The sequence below is a fragment of the Embiotoca jacksoni genome, unplaced genomic scaffold, assembly GCF_022577435.1.
Source record: "Embiotoca jacksoni isolate LCO1_2020_lvr unplaced genomic scaffold, fEmbJac1.0.p SCAF_3, whole genome shotgun sequence".
Taxonomy (NCBI): Eukaryota; Metazoa; Chordata; class Actinopteri; family Embiotocidae; genus Embiotoca; species Embiotoca jacksoni.
In genome coordinates, this window is record NW_027185381.1 from 11157739 (window position 1) to 11182001 (window position 24263).

Here is a 24263-nt window from a genome sequence, read left to right on the forward strand (position 1 = left end):
TTGTGATATTCACATAAGGAATATTTGGGTTGAATTTCCTGCCTTAATTGCAAACCATACAAGGCTTCAGGTCCCAATGCACAAGCTATCTTTCATCATTAGATAACATCGCCCCCTTCTGGACATTTGACTGCTCTGCAGGAAAATTGCCAAGTTAGAAAAAGTCAACATACTGTATTCACACAGATGTTGAAAATATGGAGCTTCTTTTTTGGTTTGGTTTGTTCTGTTGTGTTTTACAGGTTTTGAGATATATAACAAACAGCAAGGATAAATTATATCCTTGCTGTCCACAGGGACAGAGTGATCCTTCCTGGACTATTTTTGTACCGTGAAATGAAATGTGAGAGGGCGCCACTAAACGCGCTCACACGTACACGAAGCTCGCACATCAGGGGAAAAAAAAAAAAAAAAACTGGTCCAGAAGTGAAAAGATAGATGTAGTACTCATTTCGTAGACGAACACCAAAGCTTTCGGTCATTTTTAAGGTTGTGATCTTTAAACGGATCCAACGGGACTGACTATTGAGGTCAGCCAGCAGTTTTATTTCGGGCCGCGGGATCCTCTGATGTTTCCCAGCAGCTGTTGTGAACATGTGAGTGCATGTGTGTGATTATCTGGATTTTCCTAAACTCTTCATCGCACATCTTTGTCTGGTAAGCAAAACATTATTATTTATGGCCTGGTAAAGACCGAGTTCTGAGGACTTCTTGAACTAAATTAAAAACAGCAGCTGATGGTACTGTGGCTGAAGAGTAAGAATAGATTTAGAGGTAAAGCCTATGAATAGCAAAAGGGCTATGAAATCATGCTGCTGATCGCCTGTTGTATTGAGGCCTACAGAGATACGTGTGTGTGTGCTTAAATAAGTCAATGTGAAAGGGTGTATAACAATAATATACAGTGTGTAATGACTAATAGAAAAAACGTAAATAAAAATAACGCATCATATGTATTTTTACCTTCACTGCCACTTGTTTATTGAGAATGATAGTTTAATCTAATTAGTAACATTTGTAGAGAAATGTTTATCGGTGGAAGCATACCGGATGTACTGACGTGAAAAGCTTTATACCATTTCAATTAGGGCTGGGCTACAAGGACAAATTGAATATCACAATATTTTTGATCAAATACACATCGATATTGTGACAATAATGTAGTAATGATTGGTGCTTTCACAAAATATTTACAATACGAGATTTCTCATAGTCATTATAATCAGTGTATGATAACTAAGTAGGTAAAGACAACAACAGAACAGCTATAGGTCTAAAAGTTTGGTAAATTCAGAAAATGACATCATTTTACTGTAATCCAGCCTTTAAAACCAGTAGAAGACAACACTTACGCCTTATCACGATATTATGATGTCATTAAGTCTAAGATAATATCTTGTCTTATAGAACATGATCCATATAATATTGATATATTGCCGTGCCCTAATTTTAATTCCTTCAATTTTTCAATTCCTCATCTCCCCAGAAACACAGTCACAATGACTCTGCAGTGGACAGCCGTGGCTCTCTTCCTATATGCAGAGATAGCAGTCAACATCATCTTATGTATACCCTTTTTGTCAGCACAGAGGTAACGCAATTTAAAACACAAATCACAGAATCAAAACTTCATTCAAGGAGTCAGAGTCAGCTTCCTGTGCAGCATTTACATTTATGAACAAATAATAAAAATGTCCTGTGGAAGAAATTAAGCAGTTCACACGAATCACCAGCAGATTGCAGCCATGTCCTTTTCAGGCAGATCGAGCCCACTGTATGACAGATAAACTCACATTGTCCCTTTGACCTACTTTGCAGATGGCATTCGGTTTTCAGCTGGAGAATATGGAGCTGGTTATCGCCATACTGGAACAAATGCTTCTTTACCATGATCATGATCCTTATTGTGCTTTTCCTGGGTAAGCAGTCTGTTGTGAGCCAGACAATGAATAATAATACAGAATAGGCTGACACCATGTTGTCCATCCAGCCCAGCCAGCAGCGGTCACTGTCCTGTGTCCTCCTGTCCACCCCTCAGATGCTGTCCGTGAGGTGCAGAAGTACTCGGGTCCTGAGCCCATGCAAGATGCCAAAGTGAACCCAAATGTGTACGACCACGTGCACATGAAGCTGTTTAGAGCCCAGAGGAACCTCTACATATCTGGCTTCTCCCTCTTTCTCTGGCTGTTAGTGTGATTTTGTTAATTAAGAATGAGACTAATATTTACTTCACCCTTCTACACAAACTGTCCACTTCTTTATTCACCCCTCAGTTCACACTCTGAGGTCCTGTCTTGTCTTCTGTCTGCCTTGATTTCCTCTGGCTCTTGTGTTTTTCTGTCCTGTGACCTCAAAACAGTATTATGCGTCGGATTGTCACCTTGCTAAACCAGGTAGCTCTCACCTTGGAGAACAGTGCAGGTCTTCAGGCACAGATGGACAGTGCCGTCAAAGCAGCCAAGCAGCACCAGGAGGCCAACCTGACACTCAAACAAGTGAGAAGTAATTTTAGTTATTTAGAGCCATACGAAAAACTAACAACTTATGTTTTTTTTCTCCAATTAACAGTTCATGTTTTTCTTTTTAGTGTAACACACTGTATTCTGAACTGATAGTGTTTGTGCATCATGTCCACCTATGTAAAACACTGCAGGCATTAATCCATACTGTGTTTTGCACGGAGCCTTGTTTCTGTGATTTCTGTTTTGCGTTCGCATTTGTCATCTGCCGTTAAAATAATCAGCTTAAGCTCGGTAATTAAGGCGAATCCTTTGTGCTCAGGCTCTCTTGGAAGGGGAAAAATCCATGTCAGCAACAAAACAGCAACAGAAGCTGGAGGTTGAAAAGCTGGCAGGTGAACTGAAGGCCACCGAGGAGAGTGAGTAATCATCACTTCCTTCACACGGGATAATATGCAGTAATGGTTTTCAAAAGTAAAGACCTCATGAAAAGCTGTGCTTATGAGAACTATTAAACATCAGCAGAGCATGGACCTCGTCAGGTCCCCTCCTACATGTAAACGTGTCACTGTGGTATTATTAAAGATCATTTTAAAGGGGCTGTGACTGTATATGGAGCAATTTATTGATTGTGAGTATTATATTTGTAGGTGTGCGAAAGTCTAATGCCGAAGTGGAAGCAATGAGGAGGCAGGCCAGAGGTCTGGCACAAGAGTATGACAGACTATTGAGAGAGCACCATCAACTTCAGGTAACACAAATGCATCAGAAATCACTGAATATCGACTGCATATTCAATTAATACTGGAGCGATTCTGTTTTTAATCCTGTACTCGATCCACAGAATCTTCAGTGTGCTGAAGACAAGAAGGATCAGTAAACACTGGAAAATAGTAACAACTGTTTTCAGACGTTGTTCGCCCTCCATAGACGCATTTGCTTATTGTTTCAGTGGGACTGTGTTTTTTATATAGTACGACACCAGAAAGTATGTTTGTAACTTTCATTTGCTTTTGAACTTAGACTTTTTCTATTTATAGAATTAAACAAATTGTAGGCTGCAGTATATGAGGACAAACAGCAGTGTTTGTGGGTTACTGAACTCTGTATCATTGTTTCTTTTTGTATGCGAGTGTAGTAACATTTTACAGTCTACAAATAAATGAGAAAAAATATCTCAGGGGTTCCATTAATATATCGCTAATCTTATTTAACAAACGCTAAACACCTGTGAAGTACTAATGCTGAGATTATTTACTGTACTTAGACAAAGATTCATACAGACCACCACAGTGTTGTCCTCCAGTTAGTGTATACGATGTACAGAATTCATTATCATCAGTTTTATGGCAATTATGATTGCGAAATCACTGCTTTGCTGTGAATGTCTGTCACATAGGTATCTCACCTTTGTTTGGATCTACTGCAAATCTACAGTTCAGATGAAGCTTTTCATTTGTTTCAAAGTTCTGCATTTTTTTTTTTTTTGCTTACATGTGTCAATTTTGGCCCCGATGTTCCTGCTATGGTAGATCTATCTGTAATTAGACAAACAACTTGACATCTTATGATAATTTGTTGACCATCTCTCTGGGAAATGACCAAGGCATGAGCATGAAAAATAAACAGACTCCAAGGTAACGTGTTTGTTATTGTCTTGCTGCAATCAGTCATGCAGTTGCTGAAAGGGCTAACACCACACTGACCAAACAAAAGATGAGAACTAAATATAACGAGCTTCATAATGAGACATAGTGGTAGCGATAGGCAGTATATAATACACAATATAATCAAGTAGCTGTGGTAAGTGTTGTAACAAGCCTCAGTTACCAAGCCAAGATACACAATGCCTCTGTCTATGTTTATATCTATATATATATATAGGCTATAATCACTGTGGCCAGTGTCATTTCTCTTGGAGATAACTCTGGCAAATATGCATGTTGACAACATGTTGATCTCACTGAAGTAAGGTTTTCTCTTACATGTGGACAGGAAGTGTATGCAATTGGGAGATCATCTTTCAAAGGGCTGCTGTTCCTCTGTTGCTCCAAACTTTGATCCATTAGTAGATCTTGTTCATTCACAGGTTGAAACACTTTGTCACTGTGGTCACATTCACAGTCAAACCAGGTGTGCCACAGAAACACGCTACATACCTGTATATAGTGCACATATACAGTGTGTGTTAAAGGCAAAGCCTTGAGGACTGTCTAATGCACACCTGGCAGACAGGTGGAAAGGCAAAGCCTTTAACACACAACTGGCACGATGGCGTTTGACCTTCTTATTCAGACAGCAGATGTAATACATGTGAAATACAAACTCTGATTGTATCAAGTTTAATCATAAAAACAAGGACCAAAAGAAAATACAACACAATTACATTTTCTGCAAGTCCTCCATTCATGAAAAACACACTTTTTTCACAGTTATATCCCAGAAATACTTGGTTTATAAAATGACTTATTTCAGATATTTTACATCTACACAAGTCCTGTACAAATATATACTCTGTGTGCTATGAAAATGTGTGCTCCTCAGTACATGTGAGTCAGATAAGAGGAGTATGTGCTGAGGCTCACAAGTGAGTCTCTCTGTCAGGATTGCAGTGTATGGAGCTGGTCTCCTCTTTCCTCAGCGACTCCAACTCAGCATTCCCATTGGTGAGCGCATTTTTCTCTTCCCTCTTAATATGTCTTTTGAGTAGAGCAAATCCCAAAATACAAAAGAAGAAAGAGACAGTCCTCAAGCCCAGTGTCAGGCCCAGGTACACTATCCTGTAAAGAAGGGAGCAGTACAGTTCAGTGCTCTGTAGTCTTTGAAGCATGTCTAAGTCAAGATACAAATCCCTGAAGGTGAGTCACTATTAAATTTGAACTTTTTCCCTTCCAAAGTTGTTTCAATAAGGTTTCCCTTCAATGCTTTTAAATTAAACATGTTCTGAAAATGTAAAAGGCGTGTACACCACAGTTGTTGCTCAAATCCTGATTTTACATCCTTGGCTCTCATAATACTGAGACACAGAATAAAGAAAAGGCTAAACTACAGCACTTCCTGTCTATCAGGTGTGCATTAGATAACCCTCCTCAGGGCTCATTAAAAACTACTACCTTTCTAAAATGGTCAATAAGGAAGAAAAGGCTTGGTCCAATTATCAATTGCAGCAACTGAAGGATTCGTCTCCTTGAAGAGTTGAAGCCTTTGATGGTATTGCAGCTAACCTTGCCTTTAATGGCACAATCATGATGCCAAACAATTCTAATAACGACGAATAGCAACACTGTCTTTTCCTTTGTCGTCAGTCTGACAATTTTGTGAATGAGCATTACCACCTTTCAGGGTAACAAAATTAAGGGTTTAATTTTAATATAATATGAGGGCCACCTGATAGCTGAGTGATTAGGGTGAAAACCACGTGTGCAAATACACACAGCAATGAGTGGCCCGACTTGCTAGACCGTTACTGCATCTCATTCTTCTCCTTTATGTCCTCACGTTTCTGTTTTTTCTACACTGCACGAGCTGAATAAAGGCCAAAATGAATAAAGGATAGCTAATTCTAGTTGAAACTGCATGCAGTGTCAGAATAAAACCCTCTGGGCTACCTGTAAGCCGAGGTGTTATATATTCTGCAAGCTCCTCTTCCTCCACACGTCTTGACTCCCCATTTGAGGCAGGTTGTATCAATTATGGCTCCGAAGTATATAGGGGCAGGTATTCCAGCTGTTGGATAAAATAACTGTTACTTCATATGAAGTGCAAATTCAAGGTCACTTCAACATGACATGTCCGTCATTTGATCATTAAAATGACAGAACATTTAAAAAAACGTATGATAAGTGTATTCATGCTAGTTAACAGACAGTAGGTGCTGCAATACGTGGTGGTAAAAAAAAAAAAATCATACATTTACATAAGAGCTGTTACATTATCAGAACTATTTAAAGATGGGCTCCAAGTGAAGATTTCTTTCCATATACACAAAAAGTATTCCACTAACTGCACTCCCTATGTAAAGTATGGTGAATGTCATATTTTAGGTGCTTTCTGTGTGCCTGACATTCAAATTACGCAGACAGTGTTGTTGAGAATACCATAGGTGGTTCTCACCGAGGGTACGAGTGGCCAGCGTGTGGATTCCAAGAGCAAGGGATTTTAGCTCAGGCTTAATGCACCTATAGAAACAAGACTGGGGTGTTAAATAAGATTAAACTATTGCTGGCAAAACTTAAAGAATGACAATGATTTAAAACGTTTCCACTGGAAGACATAACAGACCAGTGTTGACAAGCATTAAATTAATAAGCTGCTTTAGGGTGCAAAAGAAGAAAAAAATCCTATAGCTTCAAATTTTTAAGTTATGTATGCAAATGTGCACTGATAAGTCCCAAATTCTCTGCAAGACTCCGCAAAGGACTTGTTGATGGACCTGACAAGCAGCATGAAACCGGGTGTTCCCCCAAGAGAGATGATGAAGGAGCTGAGGACAGACAGAGCCAGGAAGTATGGAAAGACTTTGTCACAGCTGTCCCTGCGAGTACACTGGCCCAGGGTGGCCGTCAGGTTGCCTGGTTGGGTATTAGCTGCTGCTACACACCTGCAATCGTCAAAGACCTGACAGAAAAGAAAAAAGTGACTTAATCAATGATAGATGAGCTGCAGCACAGAGAGAAGCACTGTGTAAAAAGTCATATCAAATACAGCTGAAAAGTCACATGCTCTCAGGCATAGGGATTAACCCTACATATTACGCTGTGTTTGTGAGCTTTCAATGATCCTGAGAAACATGGAAGTGTCGTAGAGGCAGAGGTGTGTGTCTGACCGTGTTTTTGCCAGAGCCTGTGGAAGTGGTGCATCCAGCTAAGCACGGGGACACATAGGTGATACCGTTTTCTCCACACACAGGATCCCACTCTCTCCTGGAGCACAAACATCCCGAATTACAGTCTGAGAAGAGAGACGTGTCCTGATAAGACAAGCCTTCCACTCTGCATGTGACAACATGAGAAAAATGCATATATTATTGACAGCTCATTTGAAAAATGTATCTAATAAGAAAACCAGCCATTTCTGTGCACGGAGTATGAAAATAGAGACAGATAAAAACAACGCATCACAAAAGAAGGCCAAGGGAGTACATGAGCTGTAATCTTTGATAGCAGAATTTTCATTATTTCAAACCTACTTCCTTGTTTTATTGTCAGCTACTCTACGAGGACATAAATGAAATGTATACAGATATTACATACCCAGTATATGAAACTGTGATGCCTGCCACTTTAGAGTTCTCACAGCCCAAGGCGAAGAAGAGGAGTGACAGGAAGTAGCCCAGCAGGGAGGTCCCAAAGGCAAATTTAGCTGCTCCCATGATACCCAGCTTGTACCTCTTCATGACAACCCCTCCAGAGAACATCCCCAGGGCCACAGCCGGAATGTTGATCATGCCTAGCCAAACAGCACAATACAACTCATTCTTAAAGGGACAGAATCGGGAAACAACTTACAGTAAACCAGCAACATCAGGCAGCAACATCACTCCCCAAAAGGGATCAAAATCAGAACACTCATTCATATCAAAGTAGTCCCATTCATATTTAATTTAAAGTGAACTGAAGTCATGTCGTAAAAGGCGGAAATTACTTCTGATGGTTTGAGAAGATATGAAACACATTTCTTATCATTCAACACCCTCTTCACCCATTTGTTTGTGACCATGAAAAGAGCTGTCCTGTTACACTATGTCCACTTGCAACAGACTGACCTTTCAAATGGCCTCATTAATCTGTGTGATTTTAAATCAATGCCTGTCATTTCAGGATTTCAAAGGACTGCGCTAAACCTGGCTGTCAACTTGAAGCTGCAACATTTACTAAGGGCGGGAGTGGGAGTATAAAAAATGTATCAAAAGCTGGCTCATGAAACACTTATGATAACCATCCAGCTTTGCATCCCCAAAAACGTTCCTTTCAGCAAAGCAACACAGGTCCTCAACAAGCTTTTAAGTCTACAAAGATCTCATTTACAAATAGAAGATGAACACAAATTACCCCGAGGTAAACATCATACATTACAAATTAGTCTGCTTACCCATGAGAAAATTGGCCTTTGATGCTGACTGGCCGTAGTGTTGCTCTATGTATTTGGGTTTGTAGGTGACCATACCAATGAGAGAGTTGAACTGACTGATGGTCACACAGAGGTAGATGATGTACACCGTATTTCCAAGGAGGCTCTTCAGTGTGGGCACAAATTCTGTGTGGAAAAGTTTACATGAATAAATATGACTTTTTAAACACATCAGAGCTTCGTATTATTACAGACAGTGGAGAAGTAACAGGAAATGAGCGAGAGAGAGAGATGTAACAAAGATTCCTAGCATGGCATGAACCAGGGATGTTGCATGTCATGGTTGGCATCTTAACCCCTTAAGGCCTCGGCTATTTTTCAAAATTTCCACCTGAGAAAACATTCCCAACTTTAGTCAGTAACAGCTGCAAAACTGAGGCCAAAATGAACAACCTCGGGCTTTGTGGATAAGAGACAACTGAAAGATTCAGTAAGTCCCCTTATTCTTATCACCAGGCCAGAGTGAGATCTGAAAGACTCCAGCAAAAACGTTATATTGTGTATGTGAGGACAATTACAAATCATAAAGTTAAAAAAAAAAAAAAAATCAGCTTGGAGTTTTGCTAGAAATGTGAGAATACTGTGGGTCAGTCATGCTCTCTAGAGAAATAAGTCATACAAATATCATGATAGCAGTAAAAAGGAAAGTTTTAACATGCCTAAAGATTCCACTGACTGCATACAGATTAAAATGCCAATATTTAGTCAAACTATGACCGTTTTCATACCTTTGGCCATCAGATGTAAATTAGCCGGCTCCTGCGGTCTAAACTTGTGCCCCATGTCCGGGGAATCTTTGATGAACCTGGTTTGCTCCGGAGTACAGCTGGTATCGTGTTTATCCACCGACATTGGCAGGGATTTAGGCAGGAACCAGAAAGGAACAGCGGACATGAGGGTGATAGAACCAGCAATTAGGTATCCTAGCCACCATGCACCAACCCAGCGGGCATCACCAGGGGTAATAGTGACAGTTTCTGTGAAGAGATAATCACAGCATCAGCACCGCATGTGCATTTATATTGTTTAGTTTGCATCTCATTGATGATACTCACACATTCATTTATTTACAAGTCATTTGTTCAGTTATTTTACAGTAGATTCATGTCTAGGGCAGATTTATTTTCACCTTACTGATGCAGTGCTCTACATACTCTGCAACCTTGTGGTGAGCTGAATGTTCAAGGAAAACATTTTACAACAAAAGGAGATGTCTCCTGACAGTATCTTAAAAGAGTTTGCTTCCCAGTCTGATTACATTGTATCACAAGATTTACTCTATCCTATTTAATTTCCTCTTGGCACATGCATTGTGTCTTGTGCAGATTTAATGCCAACAAGTCATGTCCAACAACCAGTTTGTAAATCCAACAGTCCACAGAGGGGTGACAGCATTTCTGCAGCATGAACAAATGATGATCCAAAATTACAATTTACAGAGCACAACAGTGTTTTAAAAAAATAAAAATCAGCCATGGTTTATCAGTCATATAACAGTTTACCCACCCATATCCACATAACCAATATCAACATAGATCTTGGCACACAGTGACCCCAGCAGATATCCAAAGACGGGACCAATTATTGATATGGTTTGGACACAACCTGAGACACAACAAAAAAGAGCATGTTTATTTAGCTACATTCAACACGCACGTAGACCTCTTGTATTCTGTTTGGGCTCCGTTCTGAAGCAATTTCTTTGTCTTTATGTGCTATAGCTACTAATTATATAATAGAGTCCATATCAATTTAAAGTTTTCCTTTTTTTTAATCAAAAGCTGGTATGTAATAAACATTTAGTCCTCAAAGATTCACAATAAGCCCCGAGTATATCCTATTGCATACCAATAAATAATACACACAAATACTATGACTAAAACAGTTTACTTTTCAAAACCATCGTATTGTTGTGATTTATATTGACGAGAAAATAATTCAGACTTGTATTGTGTATGTTGCAATGATGATCTCAATTGATTTGCCTGAAGGATTGGGAAAACTGAAAGAAGTATCATGACGTTGTTTACTCTGTTGAACAAAACACATATAGGGGAACCACTGGTTAACTATCATACCATTATTAAACATCAAATGAATGTGTACTGAATAATATATTACAATATATGGTACACAATGTATGTATAGTATAATATGTTTGTCACAAAAGAAATGGCCTTGATAATAGCTGCTACTTAATATTGGTACCTACAGACCAACGCTACGAACAGTGACAGTGAGTAAAGGTGTGTTACCAATATAGAGAGCAGCATTCTCTGACTGTGCATAGTCATCAATATAAGAGATCCCCAAAGGTTGAACTGGAGTCTCTCCAATACCACGCAGGACATTTCCCAGTAACACGTAGATCCACATAGAAATGCTCGACTCCCGCTCACAGCCTGCATTTTAAAATGAAACAAGAAAAACATGACAACTTATAACTCAAACACACAAAAACTGCTTGTCTTTGTATATTAGTATGCTCTTATCTTATCATAGTGATCCCACTTGTTTCCGTACCACATCAGACACTTCCAGCAATGTTACGTAAATGTCATGTAACTCACAAAGCGGACTAATTTATTCTGGTTGCCTAAATACATGTGTCAGTCTCACAATGGAATAAACAAGATGAGGGAAAGCTAGCAGCAAAAATAAGTTGACCCTATTTGCAAATAAATAAATAGATAATAATAATAATAATAATAATAATAATAATAATAATAATAATAATAATAATAATAATTGCAGCAAAGATCTTACCTCTAGAGGGCAGTATAGAGGGTCTGTCACCTGACCTGGAGGACTCAGGTGAGCTTGCTGGACATGGAGAGAGGTTATTGGTTGAATTCACTGAAGATCTAATTGATGTTTCGATCTTATAGCTGTGTATAAAATACCAATGTGACTGTTAAACAAGGGAAGGGAGAAAGCATCAGGTATTGTTAGATATTCACAATGTGAAGCACAAATACATCAGAAACTACATTTTTCAAGGTGCGAGAAATACCAGCATTAACTTATGGTTCCAATGATCAAAGAGAAATGTGGATGGAATTTGTAAATGGCAGAGAAGACAGCGTGCCTACCGGCCAATGATGAAATGAGGCATGGCGATCAAGAAGGTCCCGAAAGACATCAAGATACATCCGACTGCTATGATCTTGGGCCGGTGGAGCTTGGCACCAAAATAACTCACGAAGGCAATCACCAGCAAATTCCCTGCAGGGGTGAAATGATCAGAAAAGGAGATGGAGAGGAGTCACAGACACTAAACATGGGACCTACTGCACATAATTACACCTACTGTATTTCAAACAGATTTATATACTGAATGAAAAGTCTTATCTCACACTCATCTAAATAGCACATGTTGAATTAACAATCTCTGTTTAACACCAATTTTGACCTACATTCAGTATTTATTTACAGCTTACTGGGTTTTTACAAAATGTAACGGACAACTGTGTTTATGCTCTGTCAGCCAGTCTGTGAAGTCAATATTTAGGAGGTGCATACAGTCAATATTCCACATTATTCTTTCAGTGTTGTCAGTCTGCTCAGTGACAACACAAACCATTACAAAATCCCTCTATTCAAAGCCTACATACTGTAGCTTCAAAGGATATTTTCCTCATTAAGAGTCAATTAGGTATGCGACCAGAGACTAGTCAAAGCTCAAAGGGAATGCATATATGCTACAGTATGCTGAAGACACATTTTCTTGGCTTGCTTGCATTAGGATTTAAATGCTTCAAAACATGTGCATGAACAGTAAGTACAAACAGAAACACACGGACAACGAGGGATTTAGAAACTCACCTATTTCAAAGCTCCCATCGATGATGCCGATCAGATAGCTGGGGATGTCAAACCGCCTTTCTAGTTGTGTGATGGTGCTCTTCATGTAGCTGCCAGATAAAGCTTTTGCAAAGTAGGCAAAGGACAAGGCTGCAAGGAACATCTGAAGACGTACAAAAAGAAAATAACAACACCGTGTCACAAGAAACGTGGCCTCTCCTCTCCATTTTAACTTCAAAAGAATGTCAACCTGGGTTATAATTATCATTATTAATAATTATTATTTTTGTTCATTTTGGCGGCATTTTTGGTGTCCTAACATCACAATTTTTACATCCTTTTTATAGCAGAGTCAGCTACACCTCAGTGAGTGAAGTACATTTTTACAGGTTTCAAAAAAGCAAAAATACATCTTAAGAAAATAAAAGTGATTGTGTATGCATGATATGAATTAGCAGTGCAGATACATCTTTGTAAAAGGGGAGCTGACAATGTGCTCTGGGTCAGAGAGTGTATGGAGCTCCCTCTCCTCCTTTTGCTTAACCACCTGTGGACACTGACAGTTGGTAACAAAGGGAGGATTAGAGAAACCAATCCCACTGGGACACAGACACATCTACCGCACTATGAGCTGACTGGCACGCAGCATAATTGGAAACATGTGAGAGGTAACCATAGCTGGCACCTTTTAGGAATGAAAATAGCCCAGGCTCAGAGGAGACGCATGCACCACCAACCAACACACACAATTTCACTGAAATATGATAATATGCTAAAACAAATACTTTTAACAACCTGTTTTAAAGATACACACCTGCATTTACTTCCAATATGTTTAATATAATTCACATATACATTTCAAGATATACAGTAATGAATGCACAACGTACACAATGACCATGATAAACGGAATCATTACTGCCTTTATGTACTAAATAAAAGGCATAATGTACACTTCAAAATGGCCAAATATGCTGCATTGTTTGGTCTGAAAATTTTTATAAAATTGTGACAAATACCCATCACACATTTCAGGGCCCACTCTGACTTATTCATTTTCATTTCTTTGATCAACAGTCCAAACAACATTGATAACAACTTAATATCATGGAAAATGATCAGAGGAAATATTCACCTCTGAGACCTTTTTGCACATTACAAAATTTTTTACCCACAATATACTCCATCCTGCACCACTACCACTAATTTTCTCACAGGGTAGAACAAATCCACATCTTTACATTTAATATCGATAATGTTTTATATTGTCTTTATTTTGCTATTTCCCTTGTGTTTCCCCAACTTGGACTGTTCTCTTCAGTTTTGTTGTGCTCTGTAATGACTGTAAAATGAATTCTGATCCTGGGTCAGTAAGTGCCGATAAAGTCTTCCTAAACAATATCTTGAATACTGGAGAAGAACATTCTGACCGTACAGTGGTCAGCTCACTTTTCTGTGTCGGTTGTGACTTAAAAACAGAAGTAGCTAATTATTTATTATTTATAGAAAAATAGCGAGAAGACTTGTTAGTCAATGACATCATGTTGGTTTTGCATGTCATCGACCACACTTTAAATGTACTTTTGTGTTTTCATTTGTATGGAGATTTATATATATACATATATATATATATACAGTATATATATAAACAGCTTTAAAAAAAAACATGTGCATGTGGACTAGGTCTCAATTATAACAAACAAAGCAATATATATGCACCATTGTTGCTGTTTCAGGCACATACCCATTACACAAATCAATAATAGGCCTTGCGTGAATGAATGTGTCAGGTCATTGCTTCTGAAACTTCCATTTTACATGTCCACATGGATATACAGAGACTGAAGGAGGTTTTTTTTTTGGTTTTTTTAAACTGCACGTTAGAGGGCGTTTCAAAACAATCTGTTTCATAGATATAAAACGTTGTTTTCAGTGTGGCCAAAACATACAAGAAAATGTTTGTTTAGCATTTGTTTGGGTAAGGCCTAAAAAGCAGGTGATACATTTCATTAGAAATCGACAATTTGAATAATTATGTGAATTATTTCCCTTAGTCTCACTTTTTCTGTAGTACAGGCCTCCATGAACATGCTTTTTCAGTGACAGATAAAACAAAGATACAGTGCATAATGGAAATCAACTTTGTTGCAGCCTAAGTTAACACATGGGAAATAAATGAGGAGTCTGTGAGGAACTAACTATGGCAACCACCTGTGAGGTCTACAGCCGATTAATACATTTCTCAATACAAGCGCAGCCTTCTCTCTGCTAACAAGTGCGTGATTACTATTGAGGATAACTGGACATAACGAGAATGCTGAGGCACAACACTTCTCATTTTACTGCATTAATAATGTGGACTCAGGGATCCTGAAACCTTATACCAGCATTATAGTGTTTTTTAATTCATAATTCAAAAGAGCTTACACCGACATTTTGAAAGATGGCACGAGGTGTGTGAGGAACAGTATCAAAATTTCATATCACTTCTTAATAGTCTTTCTTACACACGTGATTCCATAGTTTAACACGATATATATTCCTCCTGCTTTATTATTAATATGGCATTAACTCTAAGGCTATCCATTCATCCATCCATTATCTATACCTGCTTTATCCTGAACAGGGTCACGGGGGGGCTGGAGCATATCCCAGCTCACAGTAAGCAAAGGCAGGGTACACTCTGGACAGGTCGCCAGTCCATCACAGGGCCAACACGTCGAGACAGACGGAAACAAAGACCATTCACGCTCTCATTCACACCCAAGGGCAATTTTTTAGAAACTATTGTACAGTTTTTATTTGGGTTTGCACCAATTTTCTACTACCAACCAGTGTGTGTCAAATATATTTGAGGAACTAAGAAATCTCGCAACCTACATATTTTATATGTTACATACTGCTTTTCACTGCAGCAACACAAGAGTATTGTTATGATAAAAAAAATTTATTATTTCTGAAAGTACAAACCAAATAAGTCCATGAATATTTCACTTTACAAAGAATTGGATAAAAGTCTTCCTTGGTTGCAGAGTATGGCTCCCAATGTTCATGTGAGTGAATTGCTCACCATGATACGCAGCCACTCATGAAAAGGTTCATTGGGTTCCTCTTGACTCTCCAAATGTTATTTGACCAAAACAGATCAAATTCAAAGTCACAACTGAAAACAAAAATGTATTCGGTTACAAAGCCCCTCTTTTTGCAAAATTCTATATGGGGAAAAATGCTTTCTGGGCTAGTCAGTATCATATAAGGAATGTGGATGTTAATTAGCCAATTCATTTGATTGTAAATTACTTTATCCATGTGTAAATAGGCTGTTACTGATGGTTTATTATATATTACAGCAGTTTAATTGTACTGATGTTTTAAAAAAAAAAAAAAAAAAAAAAAAAAAAAAATCTACATTTATATTTATCTTCTGATGTTTTTTTTTTTTTTGTTTTTTTTTTTTTCTTTTTTACAGAATCCATACTGAAAAAATATATTTGAAAAAAAGAAAGAAAAGACAGCTGGAGAAGAAATAAATGCACCACCTGTAGTTAGGGTTGGAGATCTGACTCAAATTGGACTCACCACATTCTACTTGGGATACTTGAACTCCCTCTGCAACTCTGCCATAGCAACTTTTGCACGGACACATTAATACTTGCAGCTGGTATTGGAAGGCTACTATTCGGTAACATGAGCAGTTATACATTTATCATTGGGTTGTACCTCACTGTATTGACACTGACATACGACAAGGCAATGCAGAGAAGGTAAAGGAGACGCAGGTAAAACAGAAAGTGTAGCTATAAAAATACATATTTTGACATGGTTAACAGAATCCATGACTGAAATACTGCCACGGGAACAATGAGATACCCTGTGTATATTGTGCAGAATGCGACGTTGCCATTGCTAGCAACACAAACTTCGCAACAGCCTCAACAAACTTCAAGCAAAATGTTTAAACATTAGCATGTGGCACCAGCTCTTCCCATGGGCTTTGTGCATGAAGGGTATGCTTGCCAGATGAGTGAAAGAGTCTGTCTGTGTACCAAATTCAACACGGCATATCACTTGCAGAAGAGGAGATGGCGTGGGCGGATCTAGAAAATTGTACATGTGGTGGAAAAGGGATGGCACAAGGTTTCAGCAGGATGGCATGGCAGCGCAGTATGTGGGGGTTCCCATGTAAAAATACAATTGTACTCCTTTCTCAGTTGCTCATTTCTTCCCTCTGTGGCTTTGTCCTTCTGTCTCCCCTGATCTCTCCTTCCAACAGGTTTCACAAAAAGTTATTCCGCAGGGGAAAAGTTTGGGGGGGGGGGGGGGGGGGGGGGGGGGGGAGCAAGCTTTACAGAGAATTGTAGCTCTATCCCTGAGGACATGCAGTTTAAACTACTACATTGTTGTTATCTTGTGTTGTTGACAGTATCTCTATAATTTGCATTTGCACAGTAGCACATATTAAAAGATATTGAACTTAATCTGTTAAATTTCTTCAATGTTGCCATAATGTTATTCGTATTCAATAAATTGATTTCCGTTGTGGCAGAGCAACAGTACAACATATTACGAGTCATCAGGATCTCCAGGTCGCGGCAGGTTAAACTCTCTTAAATGGACTGTAACAGTTATTTGCCTCGTGACACTAAGGCTATATATATCCCATGATGCAAGACTCTTTAGAACAACACAGGTACTCCCGTAATTAAAAAAAATTACATCTAATGAACATGTAATTGTCTAGTACGCAAATATAAGGATACCCTCCATTTTTCCATTTCTGTCTTATATCAAGGTCAAAATTAACATTGTGCAAGATAACATACTGGGAATTTTTGTTACTTAAAAAAGCAAAATGCAGTCTGTTATTTTGTTGTAATTTTAACATTATGACTACTTTTGTCAAGGATTACCCACCAGTGGTTCTTTATTCCATTTAAAATGTGACCATTTACACAGTGATACTCTGGTATTAGTGGCCACGACTCTGGGATCCACATGGTTCAAGAATAGAAAACCAGAATCTTAAATAATGTCACTTTGTTACAACAACAATAGTTAGATGTGATCTACAATATATGTATGAAGAACAATCTTAAACTGGGATTAACAAACGTGGAAATCTGACAACATGCGTGTGCTACAAGAACAAGAAGAAGCCCTTTATCTAGATGAACAAGAGGATGTTGAATGAAAAGAAGCTCGCTGAAAGGTTCATAGTAGGGTTACCACCCACAGAAGGAAAACACACATGGACAAAAGGGAGCATGACTTGAATTCCTAAAAACTGTATCTTGCAGTTGCCCAAGTATTTCACTAAGCAGCTTTTTAATTATTGTTCAATGTGCTTCTTAATCCAACAAAGAAGTACGAGCCCTCCGTTCTGACCTCTTTTACTGAAGCACAAACTTTGTCCAAGAAATTTTTCACAGCGTCTTAATACCCAGTCCAAAGGTCACGAATGAGAGCTGCTGCACTCGACACCTTAAACTTTGGCTGAGTTGCTACACACTCAACGCACATTTTCAATGGGTGTTCAAACATTCACGGATCTACATCAACATACGCAGTCTGAAAAAGTAAACTAAATATTACAGAATTAAATAAACTGGGTGATGAAATCCCAGTACAGCAGAGATGCCCTCAGCTGCAGCCTATACATATAAACTTTACATGAAACATAAAGGAGAGTGCATTCATCAACACGTGCACTCTATGCGTTTTAAACACATGATTCCAGTAGGTAGGGAGATACTTATGCGTCCCCTCCGGGCCAGTCAGATGACTCACCGTTTGTGGGGCCCTCTGTCCTTTCCAGCTGAAACACTTAATATAGTAAATGTTTGTGCTTTTTAAATATCTTTATGCAAAGCAGGAAAAAAAAAAAGAATACATAGCCAAGAGTCTATAGAAATACCAATTACAGTATGCCAAAGTTTGGAATAAAGTGGTGCACAGCAAAGTAAACCCAAACTCCAGAGCCGATTCTCAGTAAACTTTAGATTTGTTTTTGTTCTATCTTGCATAATTCTATCTGGTCTCACTAAAGGGCAAAGGGTTTGTAAGGTGGGGGCTATTTTTTTTTCTCCACAGAGTAAGTACCTTCAGATTGGTGTGGCAGGGGCTCTTCACTGCAGCAACGGCAGGGTTGTTGTCTGGAGTGCAGGTGCCTGTCGCTGTGTTGTCCATTTTCTTTGACAACTTCCTGTTGTACGTTGCCTGGTTTGTATTTAGATGTGGCTGTTCTCACAAACATCTGTTTCAAAGAGTACAGGTTTATAGATCAGCAGATATCATAGAATATGTTAAGATATAATGTCAAGCACATTTTGCTCAACGAGTGTGTTCACCAGTTTTTGGTTATTTTTATGAGGATTTTGGTGTTCCTTTGACCAAAACCAGGTTAAACAACAGAAATAAATAAAAAGCCAGTTGTACAAAAATGTCAATATCCTTTGGGTGTTCACGGCAAATTCATAACATTACCTGAATGTGTATAGCCAAGCCTGAAGCCAAGATAAATGTGAGTGACTGCACAAAGCATCTACATATTGTCCTCATCATGGAGATGCTGAATTTAAACAATGACAGCAAATCTTTTGTTCTTTTGCTAGTAGGTAAAGTTAGCTATTATTTTACCATGGCTGTAAATCTTTTGGGTTAAGCTCGGTTCAAAAGGAAAATGACCACAAGTCGCCGTTTCCCAGAATGATACAGTAATACCTTAAATAAAGTTTGAAATTTGATACCTAATGCAGTTAGGAAAAAATGGTTCCAGACAGCTAATTTGAGTTTACTTTCAGTCTGGCTGAAAACCAATGTTTAAAATTATTCATGTCAGTCACATTTTTGGAAAACGGCAAGGAATTTGTGGTAGTTGCCTCAATACACGCCATTTGCAGTAGTGCGACATCTCATTTCCAAATACACCAGGTTGAAATAAACCACAGTAGCCAAGACGCAAACAACTTTGTTTAACAGATGAATTTAAATGTAACTAAAGTCTGACTATAGTCAAAGTTCATATTTGTCCAACCTGCCACTGGAAGGTTTAACAGGAAACTTCCTAAACCACTGGTGGACTCATACTACACCTATTTCACCAAACTCAATGCAAGAACAGTTAGGCGAGCAAAACATTTTTTTAAACATTGGTGAAATGATTGTACATAATTCCAGGATGCAAAAATGTACAGTTTTCTCAGTGGAGGTTAGATCCATGTCAGAACATGATTTGACTCTTGACTGCATTCACACCGGATTTAACAAACGTCAGTCATGCCTATTTCAGCAGCACACACAGTAAATCAGTGACCTACTAGGATAAACAAAGCATGAGGCAGACTTCACAAGTCATTAAGTAACGCAGTAATTATTATGAAGTGGTAATTTCCTACTGTGGAGTAAACTGATCACAATTGATATTGTAGAATCAAACTCACTGATATGAAGCAGACACTAGGGAAGAAAACAACACCAAGAAAATCTGGACAGATTGTAAAAATGTAACCAAATAATGTATTCCATCTAAAAGAAGCTGTTTTTACATCAGTGGTTGTAGAAAATGGCAAACTATTCATGTGCCTGATTTATTCTTTGACAGAGGAAATGCTAGTTTAAATGGACTCGCAGCATGTTGAACATCCAGGACAGTAATAGTAAACTGTCATTATCAACCTGATGAAGCCTGATGGACAATTAATACTCTCTTAAAAAGCAATAATGCCATAAGGTTTCATAGAAAAAAAAATGAGCGTCAACTTTAATAGGAATGACAGAAATCAATAGTGAATGAACAAAATGTGCAAAAGAAAACCAAAAAAGTCACTAATGACTACAGTTGTTTGTAAGTTACTGGGTCTCTGGATAAATAAGGACTGGGCCATGTTTGCAGCTTTTTTTATTTATTTATTTATTTATTTTTAACAACAACATTTATGCCATGATAGTATTACTTCGTACTAGTTAGTTTAATAAGTGATTCTTAGTGTTCCAAATTTTTTTTTAGCAAATGTGATCTGGCCAATAACGTAATGGCAAACCTGCTCGAGGAAACATTTTAAAACACACTGCAGAATACAGTGGCATCTCATCATGTGGAAATCATCTAACCAAGCAAACCAAAAGAGCAAAGAGTTGTTTGAACAAACAAAAGTTAACCGATGTTTACATCAAGTCATTTTAGTCTGTTTTTAGTCAGAGAGCAGGGCCGAGAGACTGTTTAAAAGCCAGACTGCTTTTTCAGTAACATGACGACTTCTTATGGATCTCTCCTCAATACCGTAAACTACAGCATGGCTTTGAAAAAAATATAATAAATAAATAAAAAAAGTATCTGTAGCTGAAGGCAGGCTTTCATGTTCATCTCGTATGAAACAGACATTCAGCAGAGCAGCACAGCCTGACTGTAAACCACACTGACCTCCATATTTATGTCGGAAAAAAACAAAACCCTTAAGGCTGCATATACAGTAGGAGAAGGAACCATCTGATGCCTCATCCTGTGATATGATGACGATGACTTAATCATTACCAATTCTTCACGTTGTCCCACATATAAAAACTGAGTAAAGCATTTTACTAAAAAGTCAAAATCCATTAGTTTGCTTTTAAGCTCGTGTCTGACAGACTTTACACAAATGAAAGTTCACAGCAGTCTCTTCGCACAATCGCAATGCCTCCTCTCCAAGACTGGCCATTTATGCCCAAACAAAGAGTGAATGACTTAAAAAAAAATAAAATAAAGGTCCCAGTGAGAGTCTAAATGTCTATGTTCTGACAACACATCCCTTTGCTGAATGTCAGTGTTTTTGGTGGTGTTCAATCCTCTTGAAAAGTAATGTCTGCCAACATAAAATATTAGTAATATGGATGTGTAACGGTAAAATCACAGAATGCCCTTTGTACTTTAAAATCATACAAGTGAATCAAGACAAACCAATTGTTGTGTTCTATTGTTTAAGGGAAACATGCTTTCAAATCCAATGATGAGTTATGCAATTCATTTGAACTAAACTATGTTTAAAACACCAAGAAACTTCACTGCAGATTCTAGGTAACAAAATGTACCCAGAAATAAGTGTGCCAAAAATCTGTGTTGATCTCTGATCACTGGTGATAGCACATGCACTCAGGTTCATCAATCAATGTATACCGAGAAAGCTTTTGTGTGGATTCTGTGAATGTCCACGACAGACGTGTGTACTGCACCAGTAAAGTATTTGATGGTGCAGAGTTGATGCCTTGCTGACCCTGGGACATTTTCTGTCACTTAAATCTGCAACTATTGGTGCAAATTCACTAAATACACAATACCTGCATGCCAAGAAACTCAGATCTGTATCACGTTTCATTGACTGAACATTTTCTAAAGAGAACATCACGATACTTACCCAACTCGGGAGCTTCAAACCTTCTCCTTCACGACGCCTCTTAAGTTCTTATTTACCATAGAGGAAACACGTAAGAAATGAAATCCTGACGTTTCATGGAAAGCTTTCAGTCGCACAAAACGACGCTCCTGTCAAGTTGCCTCCTGGCACCGCGCGGGCTCCTGGGCAGCGGGGAACGGCGTGTCTCGCTGGAGACGAAGGGTGGATACTGAGCACAGTGTTCACGTCGGAGCACACATGATGCGCAAAGGAAAGCTGCACTGAATTAGTTACCATATCATATGCCGCCGTTTTCCCGAGCTGTGAGAAGCTGCAGGCGGTGCCACGTTATAGCGAACGATCCCGATTTCCTGCTGATCGATTAGACCTGTAGTGGGTTGTGACGTCAAAGAGGTGCTGCCCTGCTTTCCTCATCATTTTTAGGCACGGGTTGTTCCCCTGTGCCTCCCGTGGTACGTTAATTGTGTTCACAGCTTTCAAAGATGGCTCGGGTAAGAATCTGCAGAACCACATGATGCAGACTGTTTCACAATGAGGACCCCCAAACTTTTATTCTGAACTGTTCATATAGGAGTAACAATTTAAGCCTTTCCGGCACTAAGAAAATTGCATTTAAAATGGGGAAATTTAGATCACCTGCACTGCCAACTTTTGGACTGTTCACTGAATTTAAGAGGACAAAATGTCAATTTAACTTTCCTGGTTCTGTTAAATATGGATTGTTGTATTGGACTCAGAATGTAGCCTATATTTGCATCTCAACTAAACTCAATGAAATCTGATTAAATAAATAAAAAGCCTGTGCCCTTAGTGTTTGTCCCCCTGATAAAAATGCACCCTTAGATAAAGGTCATCATCCCACCAGGTGGTCAGACATAATTTCTCAAGTTTTTCTGTTGCCGTGGGGATAACAGGTCAATGTACAGCACACTATCTTGTTCTGAAAAAAAAAAATCCCTCTATAGTTTCGTTGGCAGGTTATCATAACCGGTTAAGTACCAAAGTGAAGAATTGGCTAAGCTGCTACAAAGCTCCATTCATTTCTGCATCCAACATATTCTGTAATTGTTTCCAATTCTTACACTGGCAGCCAGCTGTCGGCATGTTTAGGCTATGTGCTCAGTGCTGATGAAATAAGTGCCACTACTCCCTTTATTCACAAGTTGGTGTGTCAGTCTGCCGCAAGAACCAAGTGTTACTTTCTGAATTTTAACAGCAAATATAAGAGACTGGCAGACATTACTGGTGTTCACAGTATAATTTTGTTGAAACAAAGGGACAACCATTTTAATTACGAGAGTAACAAGACTAAATCAAAATTTAGCCCATGGCTGGATTATGTATGAAACACTATGGGGCTTTTACTTTGAAATACATTTAGAAAGTCACATCAGAGCCAATGCCACAGAGTCACATCATTCAAAACCTTAGAGGAAGTAGCAGCTTTTTAAACAATAAACTGAGTTTGTTAATTTATTCAAATTCAGCAAAAAAAAAATTATAAGACAAACAACACTGTTCTTCACATTTAATGAGATGTCCACATACTTAGAGTATCCTCTGGGGTTAAACTGAGTTGCAACCGCATGCGTTCGATGCCAATGTTAAAAACTCTTCATTGTTAGCAGTGGTGCAAACATTAGCACGCTGCTCCAGATCTGTATTTAGTACTTGTTGTGCAATATTTCACATCCCAAGCTCCATTACATTCCAAGCCAGGACAACATTAGTATAAGATTAATGTAACTGTTTCTGCAGCTGTTAAAGGAAAAGAAAAGGCAGGTGGGTAAGGGAACGGTGTCACATGGTGCCTTCTGGGTAATTAGCTTTACTCAGGGACATTATGAAACAATCAGACAAACTGATATGAGGAGTGCAGAAAAGCACAGCCTGTTAGAACTGCCTGTGCAAAGTCCAAAAAACTAAAAACCCAGAGAGTAATCCAGGGTGGATTCCTAAATAGAAAATGGCCCCAAAAAAAACCACATTAAAGAATGAACAGCAAGGTAGAGAAAGTGAATGCTGAAACATTTTTGGCACAAGGAACAAAAGACAACATAACAATCTGGAAACTGACTAGAGCAGAGCCAGGGGTATATATAAACGCCGAGGGGTAGATTAGCAGAGTGGAATCAGGTGTGATGATTGGGGGAAGTGGGAGCAGGTGAGGTGGGTGTGGCTGTCAGGGGACTGATCATACACGGAGACACTGGGGACCTGGGTGGAGGAAATGACACGGAGAAACAGAGAATAAAAAACTTGAGGCGGAACCATGACAACCAGCGCTCTTTCAGCATTGTTTGTGCTTGATGATTGTTTGGTAATGGTATTTACACTGTCTGAATGATACTCTTTTTGTCCATAGTTTCCAATAAATTTGAATCTAGTTAACCTCTGAGCTGGAGCCACAGAAGTAGGTCGACTAACAGCTTCATCCTTTGTAAATTAACATTTGTGTATTGTGATTGGGACATGAAATATA

General features: G+C 38.7%; 2 protein-coding genes across 4 annotated transcripts; one reads left to right on the top strand and one right to left on the bottom strand.

Annotated features, from left to right (window-relative positions):
• Positions 1 to 349: 349 nt before the first annotated feature.
• bcap29 (B cell receptor associated protein 29) lies at positions 350 to 4100 on the top strand. 2 transcript variants are annotated; one of them, XM_069163490.1, is made up of 8 exons: positions 350 to 657; positions 1487 to 1591; positions 1819 to 1919; positions 2039 to 2186; positions 2360 to 2495; positions 2782 to 2878; positions 3110 to 3210; positions 3304 to 4100. In XM_069163490.1, the coding sequence occupies exons 2-8, from the start codon at positions 1500 to 1502 to the stop codon at positions 3337 to 3339; spliced, it is 711 nt and encodes a 236-aa protein (XP_069019591.1). In that variant the 5' UTR covers positions 350 to 657; positions 1487 to 1499; the 3' UTR covers positions 3340 to 4100. The 2 variants fall into 2 exon arrangements, with proteins under 2 accessions (XP_069019591.1, XP_069019592.1); XM_069163491.1 differs by having other exon boundaries at positions 350 to 596.
• Positions 4101 to 4791: 691 nt separating this feature from the next.
• Positions 4792 to 22216, bottom strand: LOC138206546 (solute carrier organic anion transporter family member 1C1-like). 2 transcript variants are annotated; one of them, XM_069163338.1, is made up of 16 exons: positions 22055 to 22216; positions 21782 to 21969; positions 18492 to 18645; positions 12414 to 12555; positions 11681 to 11813; positions 11355 to 11476; positions 10844 to 10990; positions 10095 to 10193; positions 9317 to 9565; positions 8550 to 8714; positions 7712 to 7907; positions 7285 to 7450; positions 6892 to 7076; positions 6573 to 6637; positions 6068 to 6185; positions 4792 to 5239 (listed from the first exon to the last, which is right to left on the bottom strand). In XM_069163338.1, exons 3-16 carry the CDS (start codon positions 18576 to 18578, stop codon positions 5041 to 5043), a joined length of 2073 nt encoding a protein of 690 aa, XP_069019439.1. In that variant the 5' UTR covers positions 18579 to 18645; positions 21782 to 21969; positions 22055 to 22216; the 3' UTR covers positions 4792 to 5040. The 2 variants fall into 2 exon arrangements, with proteins under 2 accessions (XP_069019439.1, XP_069019440.1); XM_069163339.1 differs by lacking the exons at positions 12414 to 12555; positions 18492 to 18645; positions 21782 to 21969; positions 22055 to 22216 and having other exon boundaries at positions 11355 to 11499; positions 11681 to 11802.
• Between the last annotated feature and the right edge of the window lie 2047 nt (positions 22217 to 24263).